Source organism: Hipposideros armiger, unplaced genomic scaffold (assembly GCF_001890085.2).
Source record: "Hipposideros armiger isolate ML-2016 unplaced genomic scaffold, ASM189008v1 scaffold_62, whole genome shotgun sequence".
Lineage (NCBI taxonomy): Eukaryota > Metazoa > Chordata > Mammalia > Chiroptera > Hipposideridae > Hipposideros > Hipposideros armiger.
This window is the reverse complement of record NW_017731412.1, coordinates 304,209-330,201: the sequence shown is the minus strand read 5'-3', so window position 1 is coordinate 330,201 and position 25,993 is coordinate 304,209. Positions and strand designations below refer to the sequence as shown.

At 52.1% G+C, this 25,993-nt stretch overlaps 1 protein-coding gene across 1 annotated transcript in view; it reads right to left on the bottom strand.

Annotated features, from left to right (window-relative positions):
• The window catches only part of CUX2 (cut like homeobox 2), a 214,355-nt gene that overhangs the window by 4,604 nt on the left and 183,758 nt on the right, over window positions 1-25,993 (bottom strand). Inside the window, exons 12-23 of the mRNA XM_019641567.1 lie at window positions 23,360-23,464; window positions 19,248-19,439; window positions 19,087-19,145; window positions 18,519-18,567; window positions 18,326-18,425; window positions 16,630-17,304; window positions 15,758-15,859; window positions 11,065-11,861; window positions 9,996-10,155; window positions 4,591-4,860; window positions 3,498-3,686; window positions 1,818-2,091 (exon numbers count right to left, since the gene is read on the bottom strand). Coding sequence (XP_019497112.1) covers window positions 1,818-2,091; window positions 3,498-3,686; window positions 4,591-4,860; window positions 9,996-10,155; window positions 11,065-11,861; window positions 15,758-15,859; window positions 16,630-17,304; window positions 18,326-18,425; window positions 18,519-18,567; window positions 19,087-19,145; window positions 19,248-19,439; window positions 23,360-23,464 — 2,972 coding nt within the window. The remainder of the gene's footprint in view (window positions 1-1,817; window positions 2,092-3,497; window positions 3,687-4,590; window positions 4,861-9,995; window positions 10,156-11,064; window positions 11,862-15,757; window positions 15,860-16,629; window positions 17,305-18,325; window positions 18,426-18,518; window positions 18,568-19,086; window positions 19,146-19,247; window positions 19,440-23,359; window positions 23,465-25,993) is intronic.

Below are 25,993 nucleotides of genomic sequence, written 5' to 3'. Positions count from 1 at the left end.
CCAAACTGCAGATCAAGTATAAATAGAGGCTAACAGTCAGTCATTCACACCATAGTATAAATTAGTCCTTGCAATTCCTGATTCCCAAACCTATAACAGGGCAACCCTGGTAATTTTTTCTCAAAACACTCTGTTGCTCACCTTTCCCAGAGCTCACTGCAGTTTGTAATGATATGATAAGATGAATACTTGTTTAATAGGGGCCTTCCCTGCTGGTCTGTAAGGGATGCTAAGGGCAAGAACTCTGTCATGTTCTCTTTGGTGCCTGGTACAGAGTCGGTGCTCAATACACAATTAGCAAATGAAATAATGTATCTTCTACAACTACAACTCTTTGAGAGTGATTTCTTTTGGGAGTGCAATTCTCTTTGCTCCTTGGTGCAAACTCCTATTCATCCTTCTAAACCCAGCTCAAACGCCACCTCTTCGGCAAGGTCTTCCCTAGGCAGAATTCCCTTTTCCCTCAGCCCCTATTCCTTCAATTATTAGGTTGTAGGGAAATTATCTGGCTTGTAATTTTAAGCTCCCTAAGCACAGGGATGTCCTTTGAACCCCTGTGTCCCCAGACTCTGGCTCCCTGTAGGCACATGGTAAATATTTGTTGAATGAATATATCAGACAATAATAGAGTTCTCAGTTCCTGTGGGAAATAAGAGGGGAGAGGATGTTCTTATATCCCCCAGGGAGGGAAGGGGAATGTGAGGCTTAAGGACCTATGTCATTTAACATGTGGCAGGCTCTGGGCCTGAGCCAGATAATAAGCAATATTTAACAATGTGCTTATGCTTCAAGCTTTTCATTTGACCCTTGATTCAGCATTGCCGGCTAAGCATTAGGTTCCTGATCTGTAAAACAGGGACGAGACTCAGAGAGGTACAGTGACTCGCCCAAGAACACACAGCCAAGGTGGGGCTTGAGCTCAGGTCTGTGTGATGCCCATGTTTGGCTGTGGAGAGAGGAGATTTCACCCTCCCATTCTCCTCTTTCTCTCTTCCCTTGGATCAGACCTTTTCTCTGCCCCTGGAACACATGGACAGGCTGTTTTCTCTGGCACCACATGGACACCAGAGCCATTTCCTGCTCAGAAATCTTGGCGGGGATACCTCGGAGACAGTCCCTGAAATCCTATCACGCCTGCTCCACGGGGCCTCAGGAAGCCCCTCTGCAGTCTCCTTGGGTCCTGTCGGACCCAGGCAACAAACAAACTCCCAGGAAGCCCAGCCCACTGCAGCTCAGTGACTCCGAGGCTGGGGCCTGGTGAGTGGGAGGAGGCAGCAGCCAGAGAAATAGGAAGCAGCCACTCCCCACGGGGTTGCCAGAGGGCAAAGCGCCCGGGATCAGGGCTCCAACATGAGGCTCCATGGGAAGTTAGGGTTCCTCAGGCCTGTGCCCGAAATACCACTACCTGACCCTTACATAGGCAGGCGCACAGCAAGCTGGGGGAGTCGTAATAAAGATAGTGACAACAGAAACGTCAACACCCGTCCCATACTATGTGCGAGGTATTCTGTAAATACGTTAGCCCATTGGTTCCTCAAGACAACTCTGTGAAGTAGACCCCATGGTTCCCATTTTATAGATGAGAAGACTGAGGCTCAGGGAGGGGAAGTGACTTGTCCAGGGTCTCACAGCTGGACATGGTGGAAGCTGGGATTTATATCACGGTTTGCCTATGTTCGAAACCTAAACACCCATGCAATACGGTCTTCCCCGTCTCCCAGAGGCCATGCTGGGCTCCCTCCAGGCCCTGAGATGGGGAAGGGGGTCCAGCCGAGACCTTGCCCACCCTCCCGGCGGGCCCTCCCCAGTAGGCCCACCTGTAGTTGTGGAACCAGTTGATGACGGTGTTGGTCTTGAGATTGAGCTGAAAGGAGAGGAGCTCGATGGTCTGCTGGGAGGGGTAGGGCTCTAGCTGGTAGGCCTTCCTCAGTGCCTCCTTCTCCTCGGGGGCCAGCACCACACGAGGCTTCTTGATCTGCAGGAGGCTCAGGTCCTGGGGCTGCAGGCAGGGGCTGGGGCACTCGGAGCGAGTAGCTGGAGACTCACTGTCAGAGCCGGTGCTGATGAGGCCGTACCTGCGTTTCAGGTAGGCTGGGGGATGGGGCAGGGGAGGTAGGGCTGAGAGGGGCCGGCCAGGGGCCCATTGCTACCTCCACCCCATCCCCCAAAGGCAGCAGGAACACTGGGTGGGCATGGCTGGAAGGGCTGAACCTCACATCAGCCAGCCGCCCTCAGAGCCCTCTGTGCCCCAAACGTGGGGGCCTGCTCTGTCTCGTCCTTTTCTCTCTCCTTCCGCATCCTGCCAACCCCTCCGCTGAGACGCTTAACTGCCCACACCTGCCCGAGACTGAGACGCTTAACTGCCCACACCTGCCCGAGAGTGTGTGCTGCCTCTGAAGGCTAGTCGCTGGCTAGCACCCAAAGTGTTAACATATCGATGGCTTAGTGGGGTGCCTCACAGACAGGAGGTCCTCAAAACAGGGTGCTATGAGACATCTCTGTGTTGACAGAAGTGTCACCGAAATTCACTATGTAGGGAGCATGGGCAGGACATTAATTTAAACAGTAATTGTATGATGCACCTCAACCTCAGATCGTCAAAATGTGAAAAACAAAAAATGCCCACTTCAGAATGGAGGATGTAAGGTCCTCACGGCAATGCTCTGAGGTAGATGCTACCAACTCCTAATTTCAGATGAATCAGAATGAGGCACAGAAAGGGGAAGGAACTTGCTGAAGGTCACACAGCCAGGAGGGGGCAGGCTGAGTTCTCAACTGCAGGCATCTGATGCCAACAGCCCAGCCTTGGCCTTGGCCCACGTGCCCCTCACAGCAGGGCTTGACTCTGGGCTCTCCCTATGAACTGCCTAGCTGCCCTGGATGACAACTTTTCAGCTCCTCGTATCTCATCTCCCAATTGGACCCTGAGCTTTTTGAGGTCAAGGATTCCCTTACACACAGCATGGGGATTGGGCAGGCACACAGCGAGGTGCTCAGGGCCAACTCATTTTCTCAGGGATAAGAGATAATATTGGACGATGTAAGAATCTGCAGTCTCCTTGTCCTGCCTACCTCAGGACCCCTTGTTTGCTGGGTCAATTCTGTGTTTCGTGCAGAATCTGGGTGATGGGCAAAGGGGGGGTCTATCTACATTTATCTTTCTTTCTTTCTTTCTATCTCTACATTGTATAGTAGGGACTTGATGCAGAGAATTGGGGGATCAGAGAGGGAGCATTTTGGGGAATGTGCAGTGCAGACTTTAATAAAGTAGCTATGGGTGTGAGGAAGGATGTTGAGAGAGATGAGGGATTGGGATTTTCATGGGAGAAATAGTAACTATTTGAATTGTTTTCAGTTCTAGTCTGTGGGATTACTATTCCTTGCAGCCCCACACCAGGCTGAGACGGGACCACTGGGGCCCTGGGTTTATCTGGGTTACAACCAGATATGGTTCCAATGGGAAGACCCGAGGCCAGCCCTGGAGGACCCATGCTCACCTTTCTTCTCCAGCTTCTTCATGTCCCTCAGCCTCTCCACGTTATGGGGGTCACTGAGCCACAGCTGCATGCGCACAAAGGGCTCCCGCCCCTTTAGGCTCAGCTTGTGCCAGGGTTTGGGTCGGGACAGCAGGTCAGACACGGAGCCCTGAGTCAGGCCCAGGATGCTCTCCCCGAACAGCCGCTGCCCTGGGGACAGGGGAGGAGTGCCACCTGTTACCCCCAGCGGGGCAGAGGTGTTCTCAGGAGAGACAAGAAACGGGAGTCAGGGGAGAGGCCAGGATGTCTCCGCTAGCAGACACGGGGAACCCATACCCACTGTGGATCTAGAGGGGACCTTTCTGCAAAATAGAGGAGATTGTAGGGGGCACCAGAAGCTACCAACAACAATGCTTTCATAATTTCTATGTTTGTCACTCCTAGGGGACCCCTGAAATTGTCTGCAAGCTGACTTGGGAGTAATTTGACATATTTTATCAAAATGTCAACGTTCACATCCTCTGGTTTGGCAGTTCCACTGGGGTTTATCCTCCAGCTGTACTTGCCCAAGGGCACAAGGACACATCTGGATGTAGGTTCAGAGGTGGCAGAAAATTGTAAACAACCGAAATGCCCATCGGTTGGGTGAAAAATGTAGGGCATCCACAGCCTGAAACACTTTGCAACAGTGGAAAAGAATGTAGGCGGTCGAATCATTCTAATGTGGAAGGGTGTCCACAAAACAGTGTTAATTTTTAAAAAGCAACGTGTAGGACAGTGTGTGTATGTGCGTAATTTCATCTATGTAGAAAAGAGAAAAGAAGAAACGAGTGTGTATTCTTGTATGTGTTCAGAAAGTGTGAAAGATACATAAAAAATGTGAACTGGAGGCTGGGGGGAGGGCGTTTATTTATTTACTTGGTAACTTATTTTAACTGTCTAGGGATCCTGGTCAGAGTTAGATGCTTCCTAGAGGGTCCTGGGTGCTCCAGGGATGACTGGCACCTGCAGGCTGGACCCCAGCACCCTGGGATCTCACTATGGGCACTTTCCTTGAGGTCAGCAGGAGCCAACCCGGATGGAGGCAGCATCCCCAGCTCCCACCACCCCGTACCTAGGTTATTGTCTGTAAGGACCTCTTTGACCCTCTTGGTGATGGAGTACGTGTCCAGCTCAGGGGACATGGCCACAATCTCCTGGATGCCGCCTGTGGCCTGGCTGCCTGAGTACATCTTCCCACTCAGCGAGGAGCTAGAGCGTCCTTCCGGCTGCTGGTTCTCCTTGCTGCTCTCCAACGCCAGGCTCAAGGGCTCCTGCGAGCTCTTCTCAGGTTCCGTGGGGCTAGGGGGTGGGGATGGCGAGGACCTTGGTTCGGTGGGACTGGCTGTGGGCCACAGAGAGACACAGAAGGTGGTTACTGCAATCTGGCATAGACGCGCACAGTTTGGGCAGGCTTATTTATTACATAGAGACAAGAGTTGGCAACCACCATAGTAATATCTCAGGCAGGGACAGACAGTCCTGGATGGGCAAGGACACTAGCTGCTGAAAGTTTACAGAGCCGCAAAGTACATCCCCACAAGATCGTTATTAGTTACAAAGGGAAAAATAGTAGCTTTATAGTGGAGGTAACTGGCAGACACGACCTTAATAAGCAAGTGATCAAAGTTAACATCATCAGTCATGGGACAAATTAACAATTGGTGCCTCCTGATACGATGTTCCAAGGATGCAGCATCACTTCTGTGATATTTCTGCCCAAAGTGCACGGCCTGAATATAATCACGAGGCAGCACTAAAGCTGACCTGAAGCCGTCTATAAAATAGCTGGCTTCACTATAATTTCTTGCTTGTGCCAGATGGCTCCCTTAGCAGATGACAACAATGATGATGATGACAATAATTACCAAAGCTTCCTTTTATTGAGCACTTACTACGTGCCCAGGGTAGTGTTACATATTTTACGCCCATGATCTCAAGTCTCCACAAAACATGTCTAAGAGGAAGGTACTATTGTCACCCCATTTTATAGATGAGGTAACTGAGGCTCAGAGAGGTTCAAAACGTGTGCCCAGGGTCACACAGTGACTAGTGGCAAAATCAGGACAAGGGCTCAGGTCTTCTCACACCCAACCCTGTCCTTTCATCCACAGAATACGAATCCCTGAAGGCACAGACTGCATGTTAGTCATGGGTGAGTCCTTGGAGCCTGGGCATTGGGTGGGGGTAGGGGGGCAGGAGGCACTGGGCCGACATCTGTTGAGTGGATAAATTTCGGCCAGGACCCCTGATTACGCTGAAAGGTACAAAGCGAAGCCTCAAGCTTCTGAGTCGTACATCACAGCCCCGTGTGGCTGCCAGCCCATATCTGGGGTCTTCAGGACTCTACAGTCCCACCTGACCCCACATTGGCTGATCCTGGATATCGAGGTGGCATCTGTGTGATGCTGGAGCTGACATGGACATGTCCCCTGTCACTGTCACCAGTAGAGATGCAAAGCTGGTGGGGACAGGTAAGCCTGGGAAAACAAGAGGCTGTTTCAAAGGACCAGCCAGTTTCCAGCAGGCTCAGCTGGAGGACAATGGGGGGGTCTTTGCAGGCATCTGCCTCTCAGAAAACCACCTCTCCACACCTCCACCTAAAGGGCCAGGTTTCCAGCCACAGAGGGAACGGGATGAGGGGGAGGAAGACATGCCCAGCTACAGAGCCTGGAATCAGCCCCACCCTTTCTGACTCCTCCTCCAGGACTGCTTCTGACAAAACTACTGAAAGATTCAGAAATCAACTCTATCAGAAGGAGCATACTCTTCATAAAGGGCTGGGAGGTGGTACATGAGCAGTCAGGTTGGCTGAGACTTGGGGTTTGAGTGAGGGGTGCTGGACAGGGGTGGGCAGGAGGCAGAGGAGAGAGCACGGCAGAGTCTCGGTCTGCCTGGGACTTTCCTGGTTTCAGTACAGAAAGTCCCATGTCCTGGGCAAATAGGTCAGTAGGTCATGAGAGAGAGATACAGGGAGGGACAGATGGAAGGAGAGATGCAGAGACAGAGCGAGCAGAAGTAGAAGACGACGGTGAGGGAGGCGCAGAGTGAGACAGAGGGACGGGGAAGGGGAAGCCGGGGGAGAGAGAGATGGGACAATGACACACTGTAAGGAGCCAAGGGTGGAGGAGACAATGGCGGGGAGAGAGACACATGGGAGACAGCGGGACCGTGTGTGGGGAGCAGGGCTTCCTCAACTGCTCGAGAATCCTGAGAAGCCTCAGACAGAAGCGCCTGGAATACTGACGTTCAACCGCTGTGGGCATCGCTAACAAGGCTGGTTAATTCACTGGGGTCCATGGCAGGCAGCTGGCGCGGTGCGGAGGGCACGTTTTTAACTCCCCCAGCATCCAGCTCACCCCCTACTCCCCAGATGTCAGGGGCCCCAGCGCTAGTTCCTGCCTGGTGGCCAGTGTGGAGGGGCCATGGACAAAAGTGGGGCTAGGGCAGGTCCAGACTCACCCCCACAGCCAGACAATGTGGGACCTTGTGGGCAGTGGATAATTCTCCTGCCTTAGGTTGTGGATGAGTGGCGGCTGTGAAGGCTTTGGTTGAATCAGCCACCACCTGCCCCGTGAGGGCAGCAGCTAACACTCACATCTCTGCTTCCATGAACCTGGGGCCCTGACTTCTGTGTCTGCAGGTGAGCAGGGGACAAGGTGTCCACTCTCGACTGCATTCATCCCCCTTCCCAAACCGTGTACAATCCCGCTTCCCAGCCTTGTCTTGTGCTGTTTCTTCCACCAGGAACATCATTCTTGACCTTTGCCTAACGCTATCCTGCCTCAAATCCTCCCACAACAAAGAAATTAAACAAACAAACCCCGTCCCCGCAAACAATTAGACATCAGGGAAGTGCAAATCAAAGCTACAATGAGATACCATTTCACACCCATTAGGATGGTTACAGTCAAAAACAGAGAATGGCAAGTGTTGATGAGGATATGGAGAAACAGGAACCCCCCATACATTGTTGCCGGGGATGTAAAATGCTGCAATTACTAAGCAAAATGGTTTGGAAGTTCCTCGATAAGTTAAACACAGAATTACTAAATGACCCAGCAATTCCACTCCAAATATAGATCCAAAGGAATTGAGAACAGGAGTTTAAAAACATGTACACGAACGTTCATAGCAGCATTTGTCACAATAGCCAAAAGTTAGTTTATCCATACAGTGGAATATTATTCAGCCATGAAAAGAGTGGAATTCTGACACATGCTACAGCATGGAAGAATCTTGAAAACATGATGCTGAGTGAAAGAAGTCAGACACAAAGGTCACATATGATGATTCCATTGACACGAAATGCCCAGAACAGGTAAATACACAGAGACAGAAAGCAGATGGTGGTTGCCAGGGGCTGGGAGAAGGGGGTGTGGGAAGGACTGTCGGAGTACGCAGTTTCCTTTTGGTGTGATGAAAATGTCCTGGGGCCGGCTGAGTGGCGTGTTGGTTAAGAGTTGGCTTGGGACGCCAGCTCTGAGCAGCAGGGCCCCGGTTCAGATCCCACATGAGGGCCAGTGACACTGTGCCCTCTACAGCTAAAATGGTGAACAACAGCTCAACCTGGAGCTGGGCTACCGTGAGTTGCCGGCAACAGCATAGACTGCAGTGGGGCTGGCCAGCAGCTGGCATGTACTTTCATGAGCTGCTGTGAGCCGCCATGAGTGGCCGTCCAATGGCCGGCAAGCGACTGCCTCAGCCGGGAAGAGCGCAATGATAATACCAACATGGGCCAGTGAAGCGACATCCTCCACAACTAGACTGAAGAACAAAAGGACAGCAACTTGTCTGTTCCCTTTCCCCGATTCCCTAATGCTGTTCCCCTCCCTAATTTCTTAAAAAAAAGAAAATGTCCTGGAACTAGACAGAGGGGGTGACTGCACAACACTGTGACTGTGCTAAATGCCATTGAACCGTACACCTTAAAAAACGGCTAACGTGGTAAATCTTATGGTACATGAATTGTACCACAATTAAAAACAATAAATTAATTAAAATACAGCACAACACCACCACAAAGGGTGGGGGCTCTTTTACAAGTGTGGGTTCTTCGGTGGGCACCCTGGGAGAGAAGCAGGGGAGCCCGATGGTTAAGAGTCCTGCGTTCTAATCCTGGCTCGGCCACTAACCAGCCAGTGATGCTGGGCCAGTCAAGGCGATACTCAGATTCTTGGTTTCTTCTTTGTAAAACAGGGATAGCATGGCATGAGGCTAGAGAGAGAATGTGCTGCAAGCACTCAGCAATGTGTGACAAATGGTCGCTGCCATTGTAACGGGCGCATGTGCCCTCGCAACAGCCTTACGGAGCTGAGTTTTTCCATGAAAAATTTTAAATTATAAAATATTTCAACTCTATAAAAATATACAGAAAACGTAAGTCCTCCCTCCTTTCCCCTGGCCCATTACTTTAATAGATGTTAACACTCTCTTATTTGCTTCAAATCGCATTCGTTTAAAAGAAAAAAAGAAACAGGGACAGTCAGAGCCTCCCCTCCCCTCCCCAGCTCTCCCAACCCCTCCCTGCCCAGAGCAGCCCCTTTTCCCAGGCAGGCGAGCAGTGGCACCTTTTTTTCATTTTAATGCATACGCTTGTAGCCCTAATACCATAACGTGTTCTTGTGTGCGGGTGTTAACTTCTAAAATGAACGCCATCACTGGGACGTATGCGTTTGTTGTCTGTTTCAGGTCATATTCCTGTTGATACCTGTCGACCTGGTTTATTTCTACGACCCTGAGATGTGGTTTTGTCCTATGGACCGATCCCCACTTTTACAGATGGGCCAACTGACTGCCCTGAGGTCCTGGGATTCTTTCTCTGGTCTCAGTGGGCTGGGCTGGTCCTGTCCTCACAGCCACGCCAACCTACAGCCTGAGTGGGCATCTCACCAGGGCCCCGACAGACCTGCTCACTGGTTGTCATGGAGGAGGGAGCTTGGGCTCCCTGGAGTCTCCTCCGCCCCCCATCTCTCCACTCTCCAGCTCTGTGACTTTGGACAACTCTCTGAGCCTCAGTTTCCTCACCCAGGCTAAGTCCAAACTCCACCCAGCCTATGCATCATTAACGGATGGATCATGGCTGCCCATGGCCCTGTGTTGGGATGGATTCTGAGGCTGCATGCAGGATCCTTGGGAAAAAGAGATCCATCAGGGGTTTCTGACAGGGGATCAGAGGGCGGGGCTCCGCATGCAAATTACTTCCTCTGCTTGCTCTGGCGCCACCTAGAGATTTAAAACCAGCCATACATGCATCCCTCTGGTTGAAAGAAGGATGAAACGGGAAGTAGGGACACCACCCAGCAGCCCACTGCAGTCTTCCAGGGCAACAATAATGGTGGCCGGGGCAATGGGGCCGGAGAGGGGCGGATGTGGGCAGTAAAGCAGACGCATGTGCACTACACAGACTGGAATAGTGAGGGCTCACCACAGCTCTGGAGCGCTGACAACACCTCTCGAAAGGGCCTTGTGGATACTCACCCTGGGAGGCGCTGGGCTGCTGGCTGACCGCCTGGCCGAGCTGGTCCGACAGCCACAGCTGCATGCGTATGAAGGGCTCCCGCCCCTTCTGCGTCAGCTTGCTCCACGGCTTCGGCCTGGACAGCATGTCGCTCACACTGCCTTGTGACAGACCCAGCACCTGGGGATGGGTGGGGCAGGAAGGTGGGTGAGCAGGCCCCTGGGACACAGGCCATCCCCTGCCCTCTCCCCCCAGGGTGACTGTTCTGTCTCCTGAGAGGACATTTGTTCTTCATTTCCCAGGTGCCTGCTGTGTGACTGCGCTGTACCCCACCTGCAGTCCCCTTCCCGATATCCTTACATGTAACAATCCCGCCTACACTTTCAGACGCCTCAAGTGCTCCCTCCTCCAGGAAGTCTTCCTGTGTCTCCCATTTAGGTTACTTCTCTCTCCTCTGGGCTTGTCTGATCCTTTGCCTGCTCCTCTGCTATGGGCAGAGGTGATATTAAAAACTGCTTGGGCTGGCTGAGTGTCTCCATTGGTTAACAGCTCGCTCAAGAGTTTGAGCTCTGAGCAACAGCGGTTTGATGCCTGGCCCGAGCTAAGCTGCTGCTGAGCTGCCAAGAGGTGGCAGGATGGCTCAGCTAAAAAAACCCAAAACACAAGAACTGCTTAACCACTGGTACTATGGGGGCACCAGCCAGCCAGGAGACCCCTGGAGGGGCTGAGCCTGAACCCTTTAGTGACTGGGCCATGGGAGGGATGGACAGTCCTGGAGGAGGGGAGGTAAACAGTTATTCCTAACCAGATGACAGCATTTTACTGCTTCAACAACTGTAGAACTGAACGCCAGCCTTGCCCATGGCCCCCTTTCCCACAGGGCCCATGAACAGCCAGATACAGGAAAAAGGGCTCTTGGGGTCACGGGGATCTGGGTTCGAATCCTGCATGCGCCCTGTTCTGGTTCGCACACGCTTCTTTCTGGATCACGGCCACTGGTGGCTGGATCCTCAGGCAGCCGCCCTCACCCCAGGTCCCAAAGGCTCCACGGTTTCGAGCCTCCTAAGGCAGCCCCTCTACTGTCTTCACCTTCTCCCCAAAGATCCTCTGGCAGATTCCGTTCTTGGCTAGCTTCTCCTTGACCTGGCGAGTCAGCTCCAGTGTGTCCACCTCGCGGTACATGTAGAGCTCGTACTGCTCGGGGGTCAGGGGCGGCACGGTGGGCTTCAGTGTGCGAGGCACGTACGCTGGGTAGTAGGCCAGCCGCCCGCCACTGCCTGCCTCAGGGACGCCGCCCTCAGCCTTAAGCTCGCCAACCCTGGGAGGCTCGTCCTCACCCCCGGCCGCTTCGTCCTCGGGGGCCGAGGGCGCCTCGTCCCCACGGGGCCAGGCCCGTCCGTTGGGCTGGCCGGAGTAGCTGGAGGAGGAGGAGGAGAGTGAGGGCGAGACGGAGGCATAGGGGCGGCTGAGCAGGCCGCGGTCCGAGGCCCAGTGGTGGTCGAAGTAGCCGGCATCCCCGATCTCTGACTTGACCTTCCGGATGATGCTCTGCACGAAGGCGGCGGGGGACAGGACGGTGAGGGACGTCTGTGTGGCACTGCTGCTGGTCCCCCCGCTGCCACCACCACTGCTGACAGCGCTGTCCTCCTGCTTGACGTAGGTCGGGGCCCCGTTCTGGCTCACGGCCGCCAGCGAGGGCCGCTCCGGGGGTGAGGGAGGCACCGAGCGGCCCCGGGGGCCTGCCTCCATCTCTAGCAGGGCCTGCTGCTGTGCCTGCATCTCCCGGCGCGCCTGTTCCAGAATGTTCTTGATGGCATCTTCTGAGGTACTAGCAGAGGCTATGCCATTGGTGATGCTCAAAGGGGCGGCTGAGTTCTTGGGCTCACCTGTGTGGAGGATGACAGGGTGGCCAAAGGCCCATCGTCAGGGCATGGCGTGTGGGGCAGAGGTGGTCACAGCATCAGTATTTACAGCAGCAAAATGTTGGTGGCAATCTGTGTCCACCAATTAGGGACTGATTAAGTAAATTATGGTCCATCTGTATGGCAGAATGTTAGGCAGCCTTTAAAAATCAGGTGGATAGTGAGATGTTAGCATGTGTGGAAAAAGTACTCATGGGGATAAGGTAGTGTACTAAAGATTTGTCTTTTATATACACTATGATCCATCTATGCAAATGTTCAAAGACATTGAACATATATAGCACATAAAAGAGGCTGCTTCATTTATTCTAACAGCAAAATACTGACATGAACCCAAATGCTCATGGAGAACAGAACAGATAACAGTGGCATGGTCACTCAATGGCATACTATACAGCAGTGAAAAAGGAAGTCACTGTGCAAAACCACACGTGAATCGTAATAACACAGTCTTGAGTAAAAACAGCAAGTCCCAGATGATACACAGTCTAGCCTTTCTATAAAGCTCTAAAACAAGCAGAAAAAGCACAAAGTTAAAATGAAAATAAACATCTCCCCTAATTTCTCTCCCAGAGGCAACCACATGAAATATTCTCATGTATTTCCTTCTGGTCTGTTTTTCAAATCCATGCGTGGCATAATCATACCCGATACGGGAGTGTAGCCCAGTTTGCCCAAATTTCATATCAACCTGAGTATTTTTTCCTATCACTAAAAGTTCTTCTATCTTTAATGGCTGCATACGCCATTGAAGGGAGTACTCTTTACTTTATTTACCCGATCCCTTGCTGATGTACACTTAGGTTGTTTCCCGTTTGTCACTGTTGTAACAGTGATAAAGAAATAGCTTGTATATAAATCTCTGTCCCCATTTTCTTCGATTCCCTGAAGTAGAACTCCTGAGTTGGCAGTCAGCCACATTCATTTCCTCCCCGGGAATTGCTAGATGTTCTCTGCTTAGTGTTCACTCTTGTCAGGGGCGTGGGGTGATAACCTTGGCCTGTTTCCTCTTGCTGAACTCTTCACATACCCTGAATGGAAACCCCCTGGCTGGCGCACTTGTGCAAAGATTTCCCTCTGCTGTGATGTTGTCTTTTTAATTTCCCTGCTGCTTTGTTTCTGACCCCCCAGCTGGGAGAGCACTGTATAGGGAGTCAGGAGACCTGGGTTCTCCTATGGTCTCTGTGTAACTGTGCGCACATATCCCCCTCTCTGGCCTCAGTTGTCCTGTCTGTTTAGTGGGAGAGTTAGATTTGATTGTTTCTCAGGGTTATTTTCACCCCAATATCGTGTTGTATCCACATCTGTAACCCGTGTCTAGCATACAGTAAATGTTTAGTGAATGATTACCTCTCTCTTGCTACAGGAGTTGACCAAGAAGGAATAAATTAGTAGGGGTGTGGCAGATTATATGGGTGGGGCACTGTAGGTTCCTAGCATGGTAAGTCTCCTTCCACCCATCCCAAGAACCAGGCGGGAGGGAGGGCCCTTGGGAAACTGGCTCCCAGCAGCAAGCAGAGGCTTGGGAATGGGGTACACTTAATGAGTCACCACGAGGGGGCAGCACACACTGCAAAATGGAGTGGGAGCACTGCAACCTGTTCTAAGGTCAATAACTCTACAACTGTGTTGAGCTACACTGTGGTGGGTGCTGGGTCCCTGGCTGCAAGAAGCCCCCAGACCTGTGGGAGGGACAGCCACATCCACAGTCATTTGTAATATGAACAAATGCAACAATAGGGATATAATAATGATAAAGTTAACTGTAACAATGGCTAACCTTTTAGGGGCACCTTCTACATGCCAGGCCCCAGACTGAGTGCTTGCCAGGCCTGGTCTCATTTGATCCTCACACAACCTTAAGAAAGCAGTATTAGCACTGTCCTCATTTTAAAGATGAAAATGAAGGCACAGAGAGGCAAAGTAACTTAAACTTGGTCACACAGCTAATAAACAGCAGGGCTAGAATTTGCATCCAGGCCAGTCTGGCTCCTTTGCACCAAGCATATAGGTAATTCTGGGGGATCCCAGGAGGGGCAGCATCCAGTCCAGGGGTGGGGGAGGTGACTTTGGAGTTGAGTCATGAAGCATGAGCAGGAGTCGGCCAGGTGGAAGGTGTCTGGGATGAGGCTGGCATTAGAGGTGAGGATGAGCATGATTACAAACAGTTCACGTGAGAGGCACAGAGGGGTTGGGGGAGACTGAAGACTGTAGGCCTTGTTGAGGGGTTGGGATTTTATCCTGAGGACAATGGGGAGCCATTGATGGATTCTAAGTAGTGAGATGACCATGTGTGTGCTCTAGGAAGATCCCCCTGGCCTTTGGGTAGACAATGGGATCGAGTAGGGGCCTATAATGTCATTGGCAAGGCCAGTTGAAGAGGCTACTGTAAAAGTCCCAGCAAGTGATGACGGTGACTCACTATGCTGGTGGCAACTGGGGTGGAGGATGGGTAAGCTTGAAGAAAATACTTACAGGGTGAGTGACCCCTGGATGGGCTGGCTGACTGGCTGCCAGGGGTAAGGGGTTCCCAGCCCTGAGGAGGGAGTTTGGGGAGGGAGTGAGGGGCAGGGGAAGACGATGAGCTGTCTCAGACATGCTGAGTTTGAGATGCCAGTGGGGATCCTGAGGACACACCCAGCTGGCAGTTGGCTTGTGGCTCTGGAACTCTTGAAAGGGGCCTGGCCTGGAGAGGGACTGATTTGGACGCTGTTGGTTGTTGAAATTTCCAGGAGTGGATGAACTCCTCTAGGAAGAGTAGGAAAGTCAGAGGGCCTGGGGTGGAACCCTAGGGGATTCCCACATTTGAAGGGCTGATGGAGAAAGTGCACTGTGGTGGACTAAATAATGCCACCCCCTCCGCCTCAAATATCCCCATCCCCGTCCCTGAGACTGGTGACTGTGCTACCTTACATGGCAAAGGGGGCTTTGCAGATGTGATTAAGGTTAAGGATCATGAAATGGGGGGATTATACTGGATTCTCTGGGTGGGCCCTACGTAATCCCAAGGCTGCTATAAGCGGGAGGCAGGGTGATCAGAGAGAGAGAGAGATTGAGGAGGCCATGATGCTGGACTTGATGAAGGAGGAAGGGGCCGCAGGCAAAGTATGTGGGCAGCCTCTAGGGGCTTGCAAAGGCAAAAGAACGGATTCTCCCCTGAGCTTCCAGAAGGAACGCAGCCCTGCAGACTCCCCGACTAGCTCAGTGAGGCTGGTTGTGGACTTCCGACCTCCAGCGCCGTAATACACTAAATCTGTGTTATTTTCAGCCCGAGTCTGTGGCTAACACCGGCGCCCCACAGGATGGTGCAATGGCCAGGTCTGAGGCAGGAGGAACCAGGACAACAGTGTCTCCTTGGGGATCACAAGGTAGAGGTGTAAGAAGGGTGAGACTGACGGTCAGGGGTGAGGCTCAGGCCTGCGTGTTTCACAAGCTCCTGGGTGATTACAATCACTGAGCCTCCTGAAAGGTGAGGACATCGGACAATCCAGACCAGTGCTGCCGACAGAACTGCGCCATGAGGGACGTGTTCTGAGATGTGCTGTCCCGTACGGCCGCCCACTGTGACCTGTGCAACATGGCTAGTGCGGCCAAAGAACTGAAGATGTACACTTTTAAAATCAGTTTGAATGGGACACAGACACGGGCAGCTAGTGGCTCCATGCTGGACAGCACAGATCCGGCACTTTCCAGGCCTAGACCTCTCTTGGCTGCAGACTGTGAAAGAGGCGAAGAGGTTCTGACCTGCTTGGAACCCCCTCTGGAGTGGACGAAGCGGGGTGAGGGGGATGAGGGGGACGAGGCCTCGCTCCTGTGTAGAGCAGGCCCTGGAGGCTCCGGGCCTCGCCTGCCACACTCACCGCCCTTCTGCGACTCGATCTCCTTCTTGGCCTGCTCCAGGATGCTCTTGATGGCGTCGTCAGAGCCTGTCTCTGGCGTGCGGATTCTCGGGGTGATACTGCCTGGGGGAGGCAAGGAGGCATCTGTCACATGGGGACCTGCATATTGGGGGTCAGTCTCTGGAACTGGGCGGGGTGAAGGGCTGGTCTCCTCCTCCCAGGACCAGGGATAGACCATGAGTGCGTGTGGCAGGACAACCGCTGAGCCGGTCTGTGTGACGAAATGCGGACTTGCAAGTGATTCTGGCTTGAAATAATAACAAAACAATGGTGGCAGCTACCACCACAGCTAACAGTTCTAAAGCAGTTACTACGAGCTTTATACTCGTTGAAGGCCCACCCCCCCACCCCTGCCTTGGAGGCTGACGGATGGGGCAACAGAGGCACAGAAAGCTAAAGTGAGCTGCCTGAGGTCTCCCTGTGGGTGAAGGGCAGAGCTGGGACTTAAACTCACCTGTTTGTGAGGGCAGAGCTTGGGCCCGTCACATGGATTACCCTAAAAATCAAGTCTGACGAGGTTGGCGGTCATCTAGGCCACTTTATGGATGGGTCAAGTGAAGCGTGAGGTGATGAGGGGGACCCAGCCTTTTCCCACCTTTATCAGCCTGAGTGGCCCCATGGGGGTCAGGAGGGGAGGGAAGGGCAGCCCCAGGCCCCAGGTAGAAGGGAGGGAGGATGTATCTCCTTATTTCCGAGGGGAAACCAAAGCTCAGAGAGGTGAAGTCGCTTGCTGTAGGTCATACAGCTGGAGGCGGCAGAGCCAGGCTCTGAGCCCAGAGCCTGTGCGCTCAGCCCCGGGCTTGGCCGTGGGACAGGTCGCGGCCGGCACTCACCTCGCTGGCGCACCTGGATGGTCCTCAGAGCCAGCACGTTCTGCTCGTCTGACAAGAACTGCTTCATCTTGAGGAAGGGCTCCTTGCCCTTCACCGTGAGCTTGCGCCAGGGCTTGGGCCGGGCCAGGATCTCGCTGACCGAGCCTTGGGACAGACCCAGCACGTAGTGGCCAAACACTCGCTGCCCAATGTTGTGTTTGAGCAGCTGTTCCTTCACCTGGAACGCGATCTCCGCCGTGTCCAGCTGCTCCTCCTCGGCCCCGGCCCCCGCCCCGGCCAGGCCGCTCCCGCCACCGTCCACTGGCTCGGGGCCCCCAGGTGGCTCAGGGCCAGGGGCCGGGGTGGTAGGGGCCGTGGGGGGCTTGGCGCCGTAGAAGGCTGGAGGGAATACGAGCAGGCCACCTGTCTCTCCCTTGAAGGCGGCCGGGGGCATCATGTGCTTGGACAGCAGCGTGTCCCCTGCCAGTCTCTCCCCGGAAGCCAGGCTGGGGAAGGGGGACAGTGAGAAAGTCCGCAGGCCATCGGGGCCCAGGCCAGGGCCCAGCAGGGGCTGCCCGGGGCCTGGGGACAGGGGGTCTTCTGGCCCTGGCGGTGGTGGGAGCTGCGAAGGAGACGGGTAGGACTGCTCTGTGCCCAGCGAGTCCTTGATGGAATCGTCCTCTGAAGGGTCCTCCTCTAGAGAAAGAGAGAGACAGACAGACAGAGGGAGGGAGAGAGGAGAGACGGGGAGAGAGAGAGAGACACAGAGAAGCAGACGGTGATGGGGAGAGAGACAGGGAGAGAAGTAACGAGATAGAGATACACACAGAGAAAGAGACACAAGAGGGACAGAGATAGGAAAAGAGGCAGACAGAAATAATGGGAGAGAGAAATCATGACGTATGAGACAGCGAGTCAGACAGAGGGAGACAGGCAGAGAGTGAAAGAGAAGAGGGCAAGAGATAGAAAGAGTGAGACAGAGAGACAGTGAAAGACAGAGAGACACATACATAGAGAGAAATTCAGAGAGCGGGAGAGGGGGGAGAAGTGGGGTGGGGAGAGAAGTGCTATAGCGTCCAGCAGTGCAAAGTGCCGACACTGGCTGTTGCTGCTGCTGCTAGCAAACCCCCGCCCCCCCACCCCCAACACACACTGTCAAGAACATGAGCTGAGCACTTGTAGGCCCAGCACCTCAGAGTAGGCCCCATCACTGTCCCCACTTTACAGATGAGGAAACGGAGACAGCAGAGTCTTGGCTGGGGCCACACAGCTGAAAGGTTGTGGAGCCACTATGTGGGGAGCAGGGGCAAGTGACCGAGGAGGCAATTTGGGAGACAGCAATGTCTGTAGGCCGCTCCCAGCGGTCTGCTGTGGGGGTGCCATGTGAACACCCTCCTTGTCCCCTTATCCTACTGCTCAGGAAGGCTCGGGAATGAGTGGAGCCTTTTAGGGCCTCAGGAGGGCTTGAGCGAGCTGTGTGTCCTTGAGTGTGGACGTGTGTGGACACCCTGCAGGACAGCTGCCAGCTGGCTTCACCGTGGATGGTGCCCAGCTCAGCGCCAGGCACACAGCAGGAGCTTAATCAACATGCACCCTTTTCTTCATCACTCTCCTGCCCATGTGAAAGGCAGTGGTCCGTGGGCCCATATGGAGAAGGCCAGAAACCTACGGCAGCCCGCACCCAGCCCCCGAGCCCCTGGGACAAACCCTCCCCTACCAGGGCTGGCCAAGAGACCAGGTTTTTCCAGCAGAAATTTCTGTGCAGGGAAGAAGGCCTCCTTGGCCATGAGCAGCGAGTCCTCGGGCTTGGCCATGCTCTGCGGAGACAAGAAGCCGGGCTGAGAGGGCATGGCTGATGGAAGGCTCTTAGGGGCGGCCTGCCCTGCGGGCAGCATGGAGGGGACACTCACCTGGGGGAGGCTGCAGGTGCTGGAGGCTAGCTTCATGGCTTTCAGGATGCTGCGGAGAAAGTGCAGAGTGTGAGGCCAGCCACGTCCCCCTGGTTTGTGGGGAGGCCTCGGGGAGGCATTTCCGTGGCTCATCTTCCCTGATTAAGAGCTACCCTCGCCCACTGAACACCACACAATGCTGGACTCATTCTGACAACAGCTTTGAGGAGCATGTTATGAACTGGTTCCGATGTCACCTGGAGGGGTGCTGTGCTAACCGACTCCCACGCTGGTCAGCTTGAGCTTCTCTAATCAATGCATCACCCCCCCCACCCTACCCCCCGCCACTGCATTACAGCTCGGACGAGGCTGCCTTGCATGTTCTCCTACAGGCAGCTCTTGATGGCAAAGGACTTAGCATGAAACCCAAGATGCCAGTGGAGGGGAGACAAGGGCACCCCAAAGTGGGGTCTGGTGGGCGGGAGGAAGATGATGAACTTTGCCAAGGGCCCCTGCTGCCTCCCCAGGTGGCCCCAGCCAGGGGAGTGGGCTGGGGGGAAGGTCATTGGAGCCCCACTCTGCACACTACCTCAGCTCTGTTTTAATTTCTTCATAGTCAGACTGCGCCTGGAGCTTCTCTTCCAGCTTCTAGAAGAGCAAAGAAAGATGGTGAGGCTGGGGCTGTCCTTCTGCCTGGGGACACCCTGCCCATCCATCTTCTGTGTGCCCACCTCCTCCCCCATGACCTACTTCGATGGCCTCAGACTTGGCCGTGAGCTGCCGCTCCAGGTCGGCAATCTGGTTGGCGGAGGCCTCCTCCAGCTCCTGCAGGGAGTTCTGGAGGCGCTGCACGTCCTTCAGCAGCCGCAGGATCTCCCGGTCCTTGGAAGCCAGGGCAGCCTCAAGCCGTGGGCCCGAGCACAGCGCGAAGTTCACCTTATCCTGAGGATAAAGTGGGATTCTGAGGGGCTGAGAGGCGTGGGGAGGAGGCTGCAGGGCTGGCCTCCTCCAGAGTGACTCAGCCCCTCTGACAGGCCCATGGTTTTCCAATTCTCACCTCTGAGCCTTTGCTCAGGCTGGTCTGGCCAACGTGGATGCCTTTCCCTGTATTTTTGAAACTAGATCAGGAGAGAGGGGGAGTGAGCAGGGAAGGTTTTTTGGAGATGTGTCTAAACCATGAAGTTCCAACATGTTAGTGGTATGGAAAATTGCTTGGCAGGATCCTCTAAAGGGAAGTATTTGCTTCTACTCATTTGGTATATAGGCAGGAGTAACGCAGGCCCCTGTGCACCAACACACATGGACACCGAGGCGAATGTTCACAGCAGCCTTGTATGTAATAGCCCCAAACTGGAAACCCTCCAAATGTCTACCAGCAAGAGAAGGTGGACAGACTGTGGGACATTCACACAATGGAATACTACACAGCAATGAACGTGAATAACCTACAACTACTCCAACACAGCATAGGTGACTCTCCCAGATATGGAACGAAAGAAGCCAGACGCCAAAGTGTGCATGTGTATGTGTGTGTGTGTGTGTGTGTTATTCAATTAAGATCAGACACAAACACAGGCAAAACTCATCTGTGCTGTGTGAGAGGTAAGGGGAGAGGCTCTCCTTGGGGAGTAGTACCCGGATGGGGGCACGAGGGAGGCTTCTCGGGAGCAGGGAATGTTCTACTTGATCAAATCGCTGGTTATGGGATGTGTTCAATCTGGAAAATTCAGCGTGCTGTACACTTATGCACATTTTTCCTTACGTTTATTTTATACTTCAAAGGGAACGGCATAGACAAAGGTTTGGGTTTCTACAACAGGTACAGGTCCTACCCCAGCAGGATGTTCCCATTCCAGGGTTAGACCCTCAGACCTTGCAGCCACAGGCCACATTAGGGGTGGTTCCTTCCTCCTCTAAATTTACTACCAGCCTCAAGCCCCACGGCTTCTCTAGGGTTTAGGAAATGGTCCATTTGTCCTGGATGAAGATGAAGAGGTTGCTGTTTGAGGGAACCGGAAGTCAGGCTGGCCTTGAACTCAGTTACAAATGAATCTAAGCATTACAAGAAAACACAACAAAAAACCCACCACTGCCAACCCCGGCTATTCTTCCAAGGACATAAATGCCAATTAAAACAGGAAGTGGATGCCATTAACACATTAAATTAATTAGCATCGAGTGCCACTGTTGTGCGCAGAAAAGCTCACCCCCCAAACCAGCCAAGTTCCCTGTGGCTGATTAGCACAGGCATTTGCTGGGTTCCACGGGGGTTAATTAAGAACCATCGGCAAATTCTCTCTCAGGCATCCTCACGAGCTCTCTCGCTCTCAGCCTCTTGTGTTCACTGTGTCGTGCAGACATCCAGGCACATGGGCACACACACACGGCCTCCTGGGGCACAGACACAGGTGGACACACCTACAGAGACAGTGCATACTGACATACGTACCTGCCTGAATATTCACGCTGACATGCACACAGAGAGACAGACGCAGGCATCAAGGAGATGCACTCATATGGACACATTACCTGACACACACAGACATGTATGTGCTCAGAAAGGCCACGTGCTCTTGTGGGCAAAACCCCAGACACACCAAAACCACACTAATAATAACAGTAGTAGTAGCATTAAATATTTACTGAGGATAGACTGAGCCGAGTACCATTTTAGGTACTTTACATGTAACTCTCTCAATGACCCTATAATATAAATCTCACTTGTACAGGTAAGGAAACTGAGGCAGATTTAAAGATGTAGTCATTCCCCAAAGGTCACAAATAGACACACACATATATACAGTAACACGTTCATAGAGACACATTCCAGTATTCAAACAGAAAGGCAGACATAGACACATGGGTTTGTGTATGAGGGTGTAAGGTGAGGTGAAAATTATGTCCACTTCAGGTTCATGGGTGGAGACAGCACATCACCCCGGAGCAGACCTGCTATTATGTGAGCAATCATGGATTTAATGTCTTTTGCATGCAGAGATCTGGCGAGTTGGTGGACCAATTTATATAAGGAACCCAGGGCTTCTTGGAGAGGAGGGATAGGACTCCTGATATATGACAAAAGGGTAGGTTAGGGTGGCTCTGACTAAAATCCCTTGGCAGGAAATGACCCCAGGAATCCAAAGGGGCACCAACCAGGAGGAAAGAAAAATACGCACTGACTAACCAGGCTTAACAGGAACCTCAGCGTTGATGATAGAGACTGGCTCTCTGCAGCATGTGGCTGGCTGGGAAACCACATGGGAATCACCCTGGCATGTCTGAGAACCAATGGCTGAGAATAAGCGTTATCCTCTTGGTATGTGGCCCCACTTTGGTCTGGGTCTGGTAGGGAATTGAGAACCAGTGGAGTGTCCCCATAGAGTCCCCTGCATTCACCAAGCAGTGCGAGACCAGTGGTCAACAGTGACACCTGGTGGCAGCCACCAAAACTGTACTGCTGCTCCACAGATCAAATTCACCCTCTCACTCGGTCTTGCGGGGAATCTGGCATTAGGAAGGTCCTCTTTGGCTTGAGTAGGTTACTGGCATTCTTGGGCCATCGGGGATAAGGGGACCTCCAAAGGGAGATGCTGGACATCCAATTAATCAGGATATATGGAAGCTGGAGCTTGAAAAGCTAAGAGCTGTGGCTTTACTTTTACCCTTAGCTGAGGTAGTATGAGGTGTGATAAAAAAATACGGTGAATATCTAAATAAAAAAAAATCATTACAATAGAAGACACATTGCCATTAATCCCCCTTAAAATACTCCCCCTCGCTTTGAACACACTTATTCATTGTTCTTGCCACTTTCTGAAGCAGTTCTGGAAGTCCTCTTGTGTGAGTGTCTTTAGTTGCGCTGTCATGGCTGCCTTGATGTCCTGAATCATTTTGACTTTGTGGAAGAGCCAGAAGTTGCATGGTGCCAGATCCAGTGAATAAGGTGGATGAGGACACACTGTAATGTTTTTATTTGACAGAAATTGCCGTATACCAGAAGTGATGTGTGACACCGAGTGTTGTCATGATGGAGGATGATTTAAGACACACTTTAAAAGACACTTTCAAACACACTTTCTGGGCTGGCCAAGTGGCGTGTTGGTTAAGAGCTGGCTTGGGATGCCAGCTCTGAGCAGCAGGGCCCCGGTTCAGATCCCACATGAGGGCCAGTGACACTGTCCTCTACAGCTAAGATGCTGAACAACGGCTCAACCTGGAGCTGGGCTGCCGTGAGTCAGCGATGACGTAGGCTGCAGCCCCTGCTGCAGTGGGTTGCCATGGGCTACCGTGTGTAGCCAGCAGCCAGAGTGAGCGGCCGTCCAGAAGCCGGCAACTGATCTGCCTCACCTGGGAAGAGCGCAATGATGGTGCCAACTTGGGCCAGTGAAGCAACATCCTCCACAACTAGACTGAAGAACAAAAGGACAGCAACTTGTCTGTTCCCCTTCCCCCAACTCCCCAGCACTGTTCCCATCCCCCAATTCCCCAATAAAAAGTCTTTAAAAAAAAAAAACAAACACATTTTCTCTCAACAGTAGCTCACACCCAACTGACTGCACTGAACAAGTTGAAACTTGTCACACACTGTCAGTAAGATTTGATGTGCTGCTTCCCATATTAAAGATCCCTGCCTTTCCACTGGATGGCACTCGGCAGCAGCATTCACTGTATCTTTTGATCACACCTTGTTAGTTGTACTAATTATGTTTAACTTACAATGACCTTGGCAATTAAGATGCTATACCCACTGAAGGCACACAGAGACCCACACGGCCCTGTGAACAATTTCACATAGATGCACACGATCAACCCACATATTCATAACCACAAACATGGCCTTTTCCCATCCTGTCCGTCCTTACCCCGCCAGGTCCCTGGGGAGAGCAGCAGGCCAGGCGGATGGAGCTGTTGACAGAGGCCAGCTGTTCCCGAAGACTTTCCACCTCTCGCTGGGCAGCCTCGGCTCGCTGGGGAGGAGAACAGGGAGAGTGTGGTTAAGAGGTGAGCGGGGCCACACTGGGTCTCATCCAGGCCCTGCACCATCTCCTGCACAGTCGTAGGCACGGGCTGGGCCCTGAGGGCCCGGGGTCCTACTTTTTGGGTCCTGGGCCCTTGACTTGGCTCTGGGTTCCCTTGGGGTTTCCAGTCCACTAGCACAAAGAGGAGATGCTGTCTTGTTGGGGCTGGCAAGTTTTCCCATTCAGGCCACTTCTGTCTGCCAAGCAAACTTCAGGCCTATCTGGTCAGAAGGCGAGTTTGTCCCCAGCTCCCACGCTGCCTGATGCAGAGTGTATCCTGGATGCGGCATCTGTTGACATGGCTTCCCAGCCCACAAGCTTTTGCAGGCCCCTGGGCAAGTCACTTCTCCTCCCTGGGTCTCAGTTTTCTTTTTGTGAAATGGGGGAAATGAAACATTATCTACTGCAGAGGTATGTTGAAATACTTCTAAATCAGAATGAGACAGTTTACTGAATTGGGTCTACAGGAGAATCTTAGAAAAAAGCCTGGGAGGAAGCATCTAAATGTTAACAATGAGGCCTTGTGTCTTTGGAGAGAAATAGGTACTTTGTAACTTCCTGGGTGTGTGGCCTTGGTTGGGTGAGAGACTTCTCACCCAACTTTAGTTTCCCCATCTGTAAAATGGGGATTATAAAAGCAACTATCTCACTGAGTTGTTTTTCAAGTAAGTGATTTGGTAAAGCACAACTCATTAGGTATCTTAGCTTGATACCTGACACATATAAATGTGCCAATAACATCAACAGGATATATGGGATCTTGAGCTATTACTTGGAAAAGTAAAAGAGCTGCGCCTTTATTTTTACCCTCAGCCAGTGACACAGGTCAGAGAGGTTATGTTTAACTTACCTACTGACCTTGGCAATCAAGATGTTATGCCCACTGTATACACCCAGAGACCTACACACATCCATGGGCACATTTCGTGAATTTATTTTTAAGTGGATGTTTATTTATTGGTTATCCTGCCTTGTCCCAGAAATGGTTCAGGCCAGTTTTGTTTCAGGAAAGGTTTGGGGTATGTGGGGTAGAGAAAATATTTTTATGTTTCTGCAGTTAGGGCTTTCTAAGCAAATTTGACTGAAATTTGGGATTTGGGCTAAAAGACAAGCTTTGGAAGTCAATTTCTGACTGATGAGCTGGTGAGAGCTCCACAGCGATTTACCTCCTTTGAGGTATGTGTTTGTATTTCAACAGTGGTGGGGCGGTGGGTGGTGGCAGGACCCAGACTGTGCAGACTTCCCCTGGGTTGGAAGGCTGGGTTTACAGCTACTCTTCTTCCCTGAAAAGAAGCATTTGCATTCCAAACGCTAAAAACCCAGGCTCCTTGACTTTCTGCTCACCATGACTCTAGGTAGATAAATTTCTCTCCCTCTCTCAGAAGGTCCTTCTCCTATGTAATTGCCTAGATTCATATTTGGGGGGTTCCTCGCCTACAGTACAAAGTCTAGTGCATATTGCATGACATCTGGTTCTCATCTCATCATCCCAGGGTAAGAATTAGGGTAACCTGGTGTGGTTATTACTATGTAAGTAATAATATTGATCTGTTCTCCTCCGGGATACTCTTGTTCACAAGCAGGATACTAAAAACCTAATCTGATGACATTTGTCTTCTCCTCCATACTTTCTATAATGAGGTTTTAGTTTTATACTCAGAAAAAATTTTTTTTAAAAAAATGCTTCCTATTCAAACTAAGATCTTTTTCCTTAAGCCTGCTTGATTGGCAGAGATCCAAAAATTTGATGCTACCGGGTCCTGGCGAGGTTACAGGAAAACAGGCCCTCTCTACCTTGCTGGAGGAAGTATAAATTGGTACAACCCCGCGGAGGGCAGTTTGGCCACATCTGCCAAATTATAAACGCACAGATCCTTTGCCCAGCAATCCCACGTCTGGGAATTTATCAGATACAGTGGCTCAGGCATGTATGAAATGATATCTGTACACGGTATTCACTGCGGTATTGATGATGATGGTAAAAGATAGGAAATACCATAAATATATTTATGGTTATCAATAGAGGACTGGTTAGGCCAGGGTGGGGGTGGGAAGGGGGGGTCAGCAAACGGCAGCCCACTGCCTGTTTTTGTAAACGAAGTTTTGCTGCACACGGCCATGCTCATTCGTCTCCAAATGGCCTATGCTTTCCCTGTACAGTAGCAAAACGAAACAGTTGTGACAGAGACCTGCGAAGCTGAAATGATCTACTCTCTGATCCTGTACGGAAAGTGTGCCATCCCCTGGGCTAGAGGATGGTGCTTCATCATATGGTGCAAAACTACGCAAAACAGAAGGAACTGCTTTGTATGTGAACACGGAATGAGCGCTTAAGATGCGGAGAAAGTAAGGTTCAGGTGTGTGTGTATATAGTATGCTATTTTCTTTGCTTTAAAAAGGGGTAAAATAGATATATTCATGGAAGGAAACCTGGGGAACTGGTACCTCTGAGGCTGCGGTGGGGGTGGGGGTGGAGTG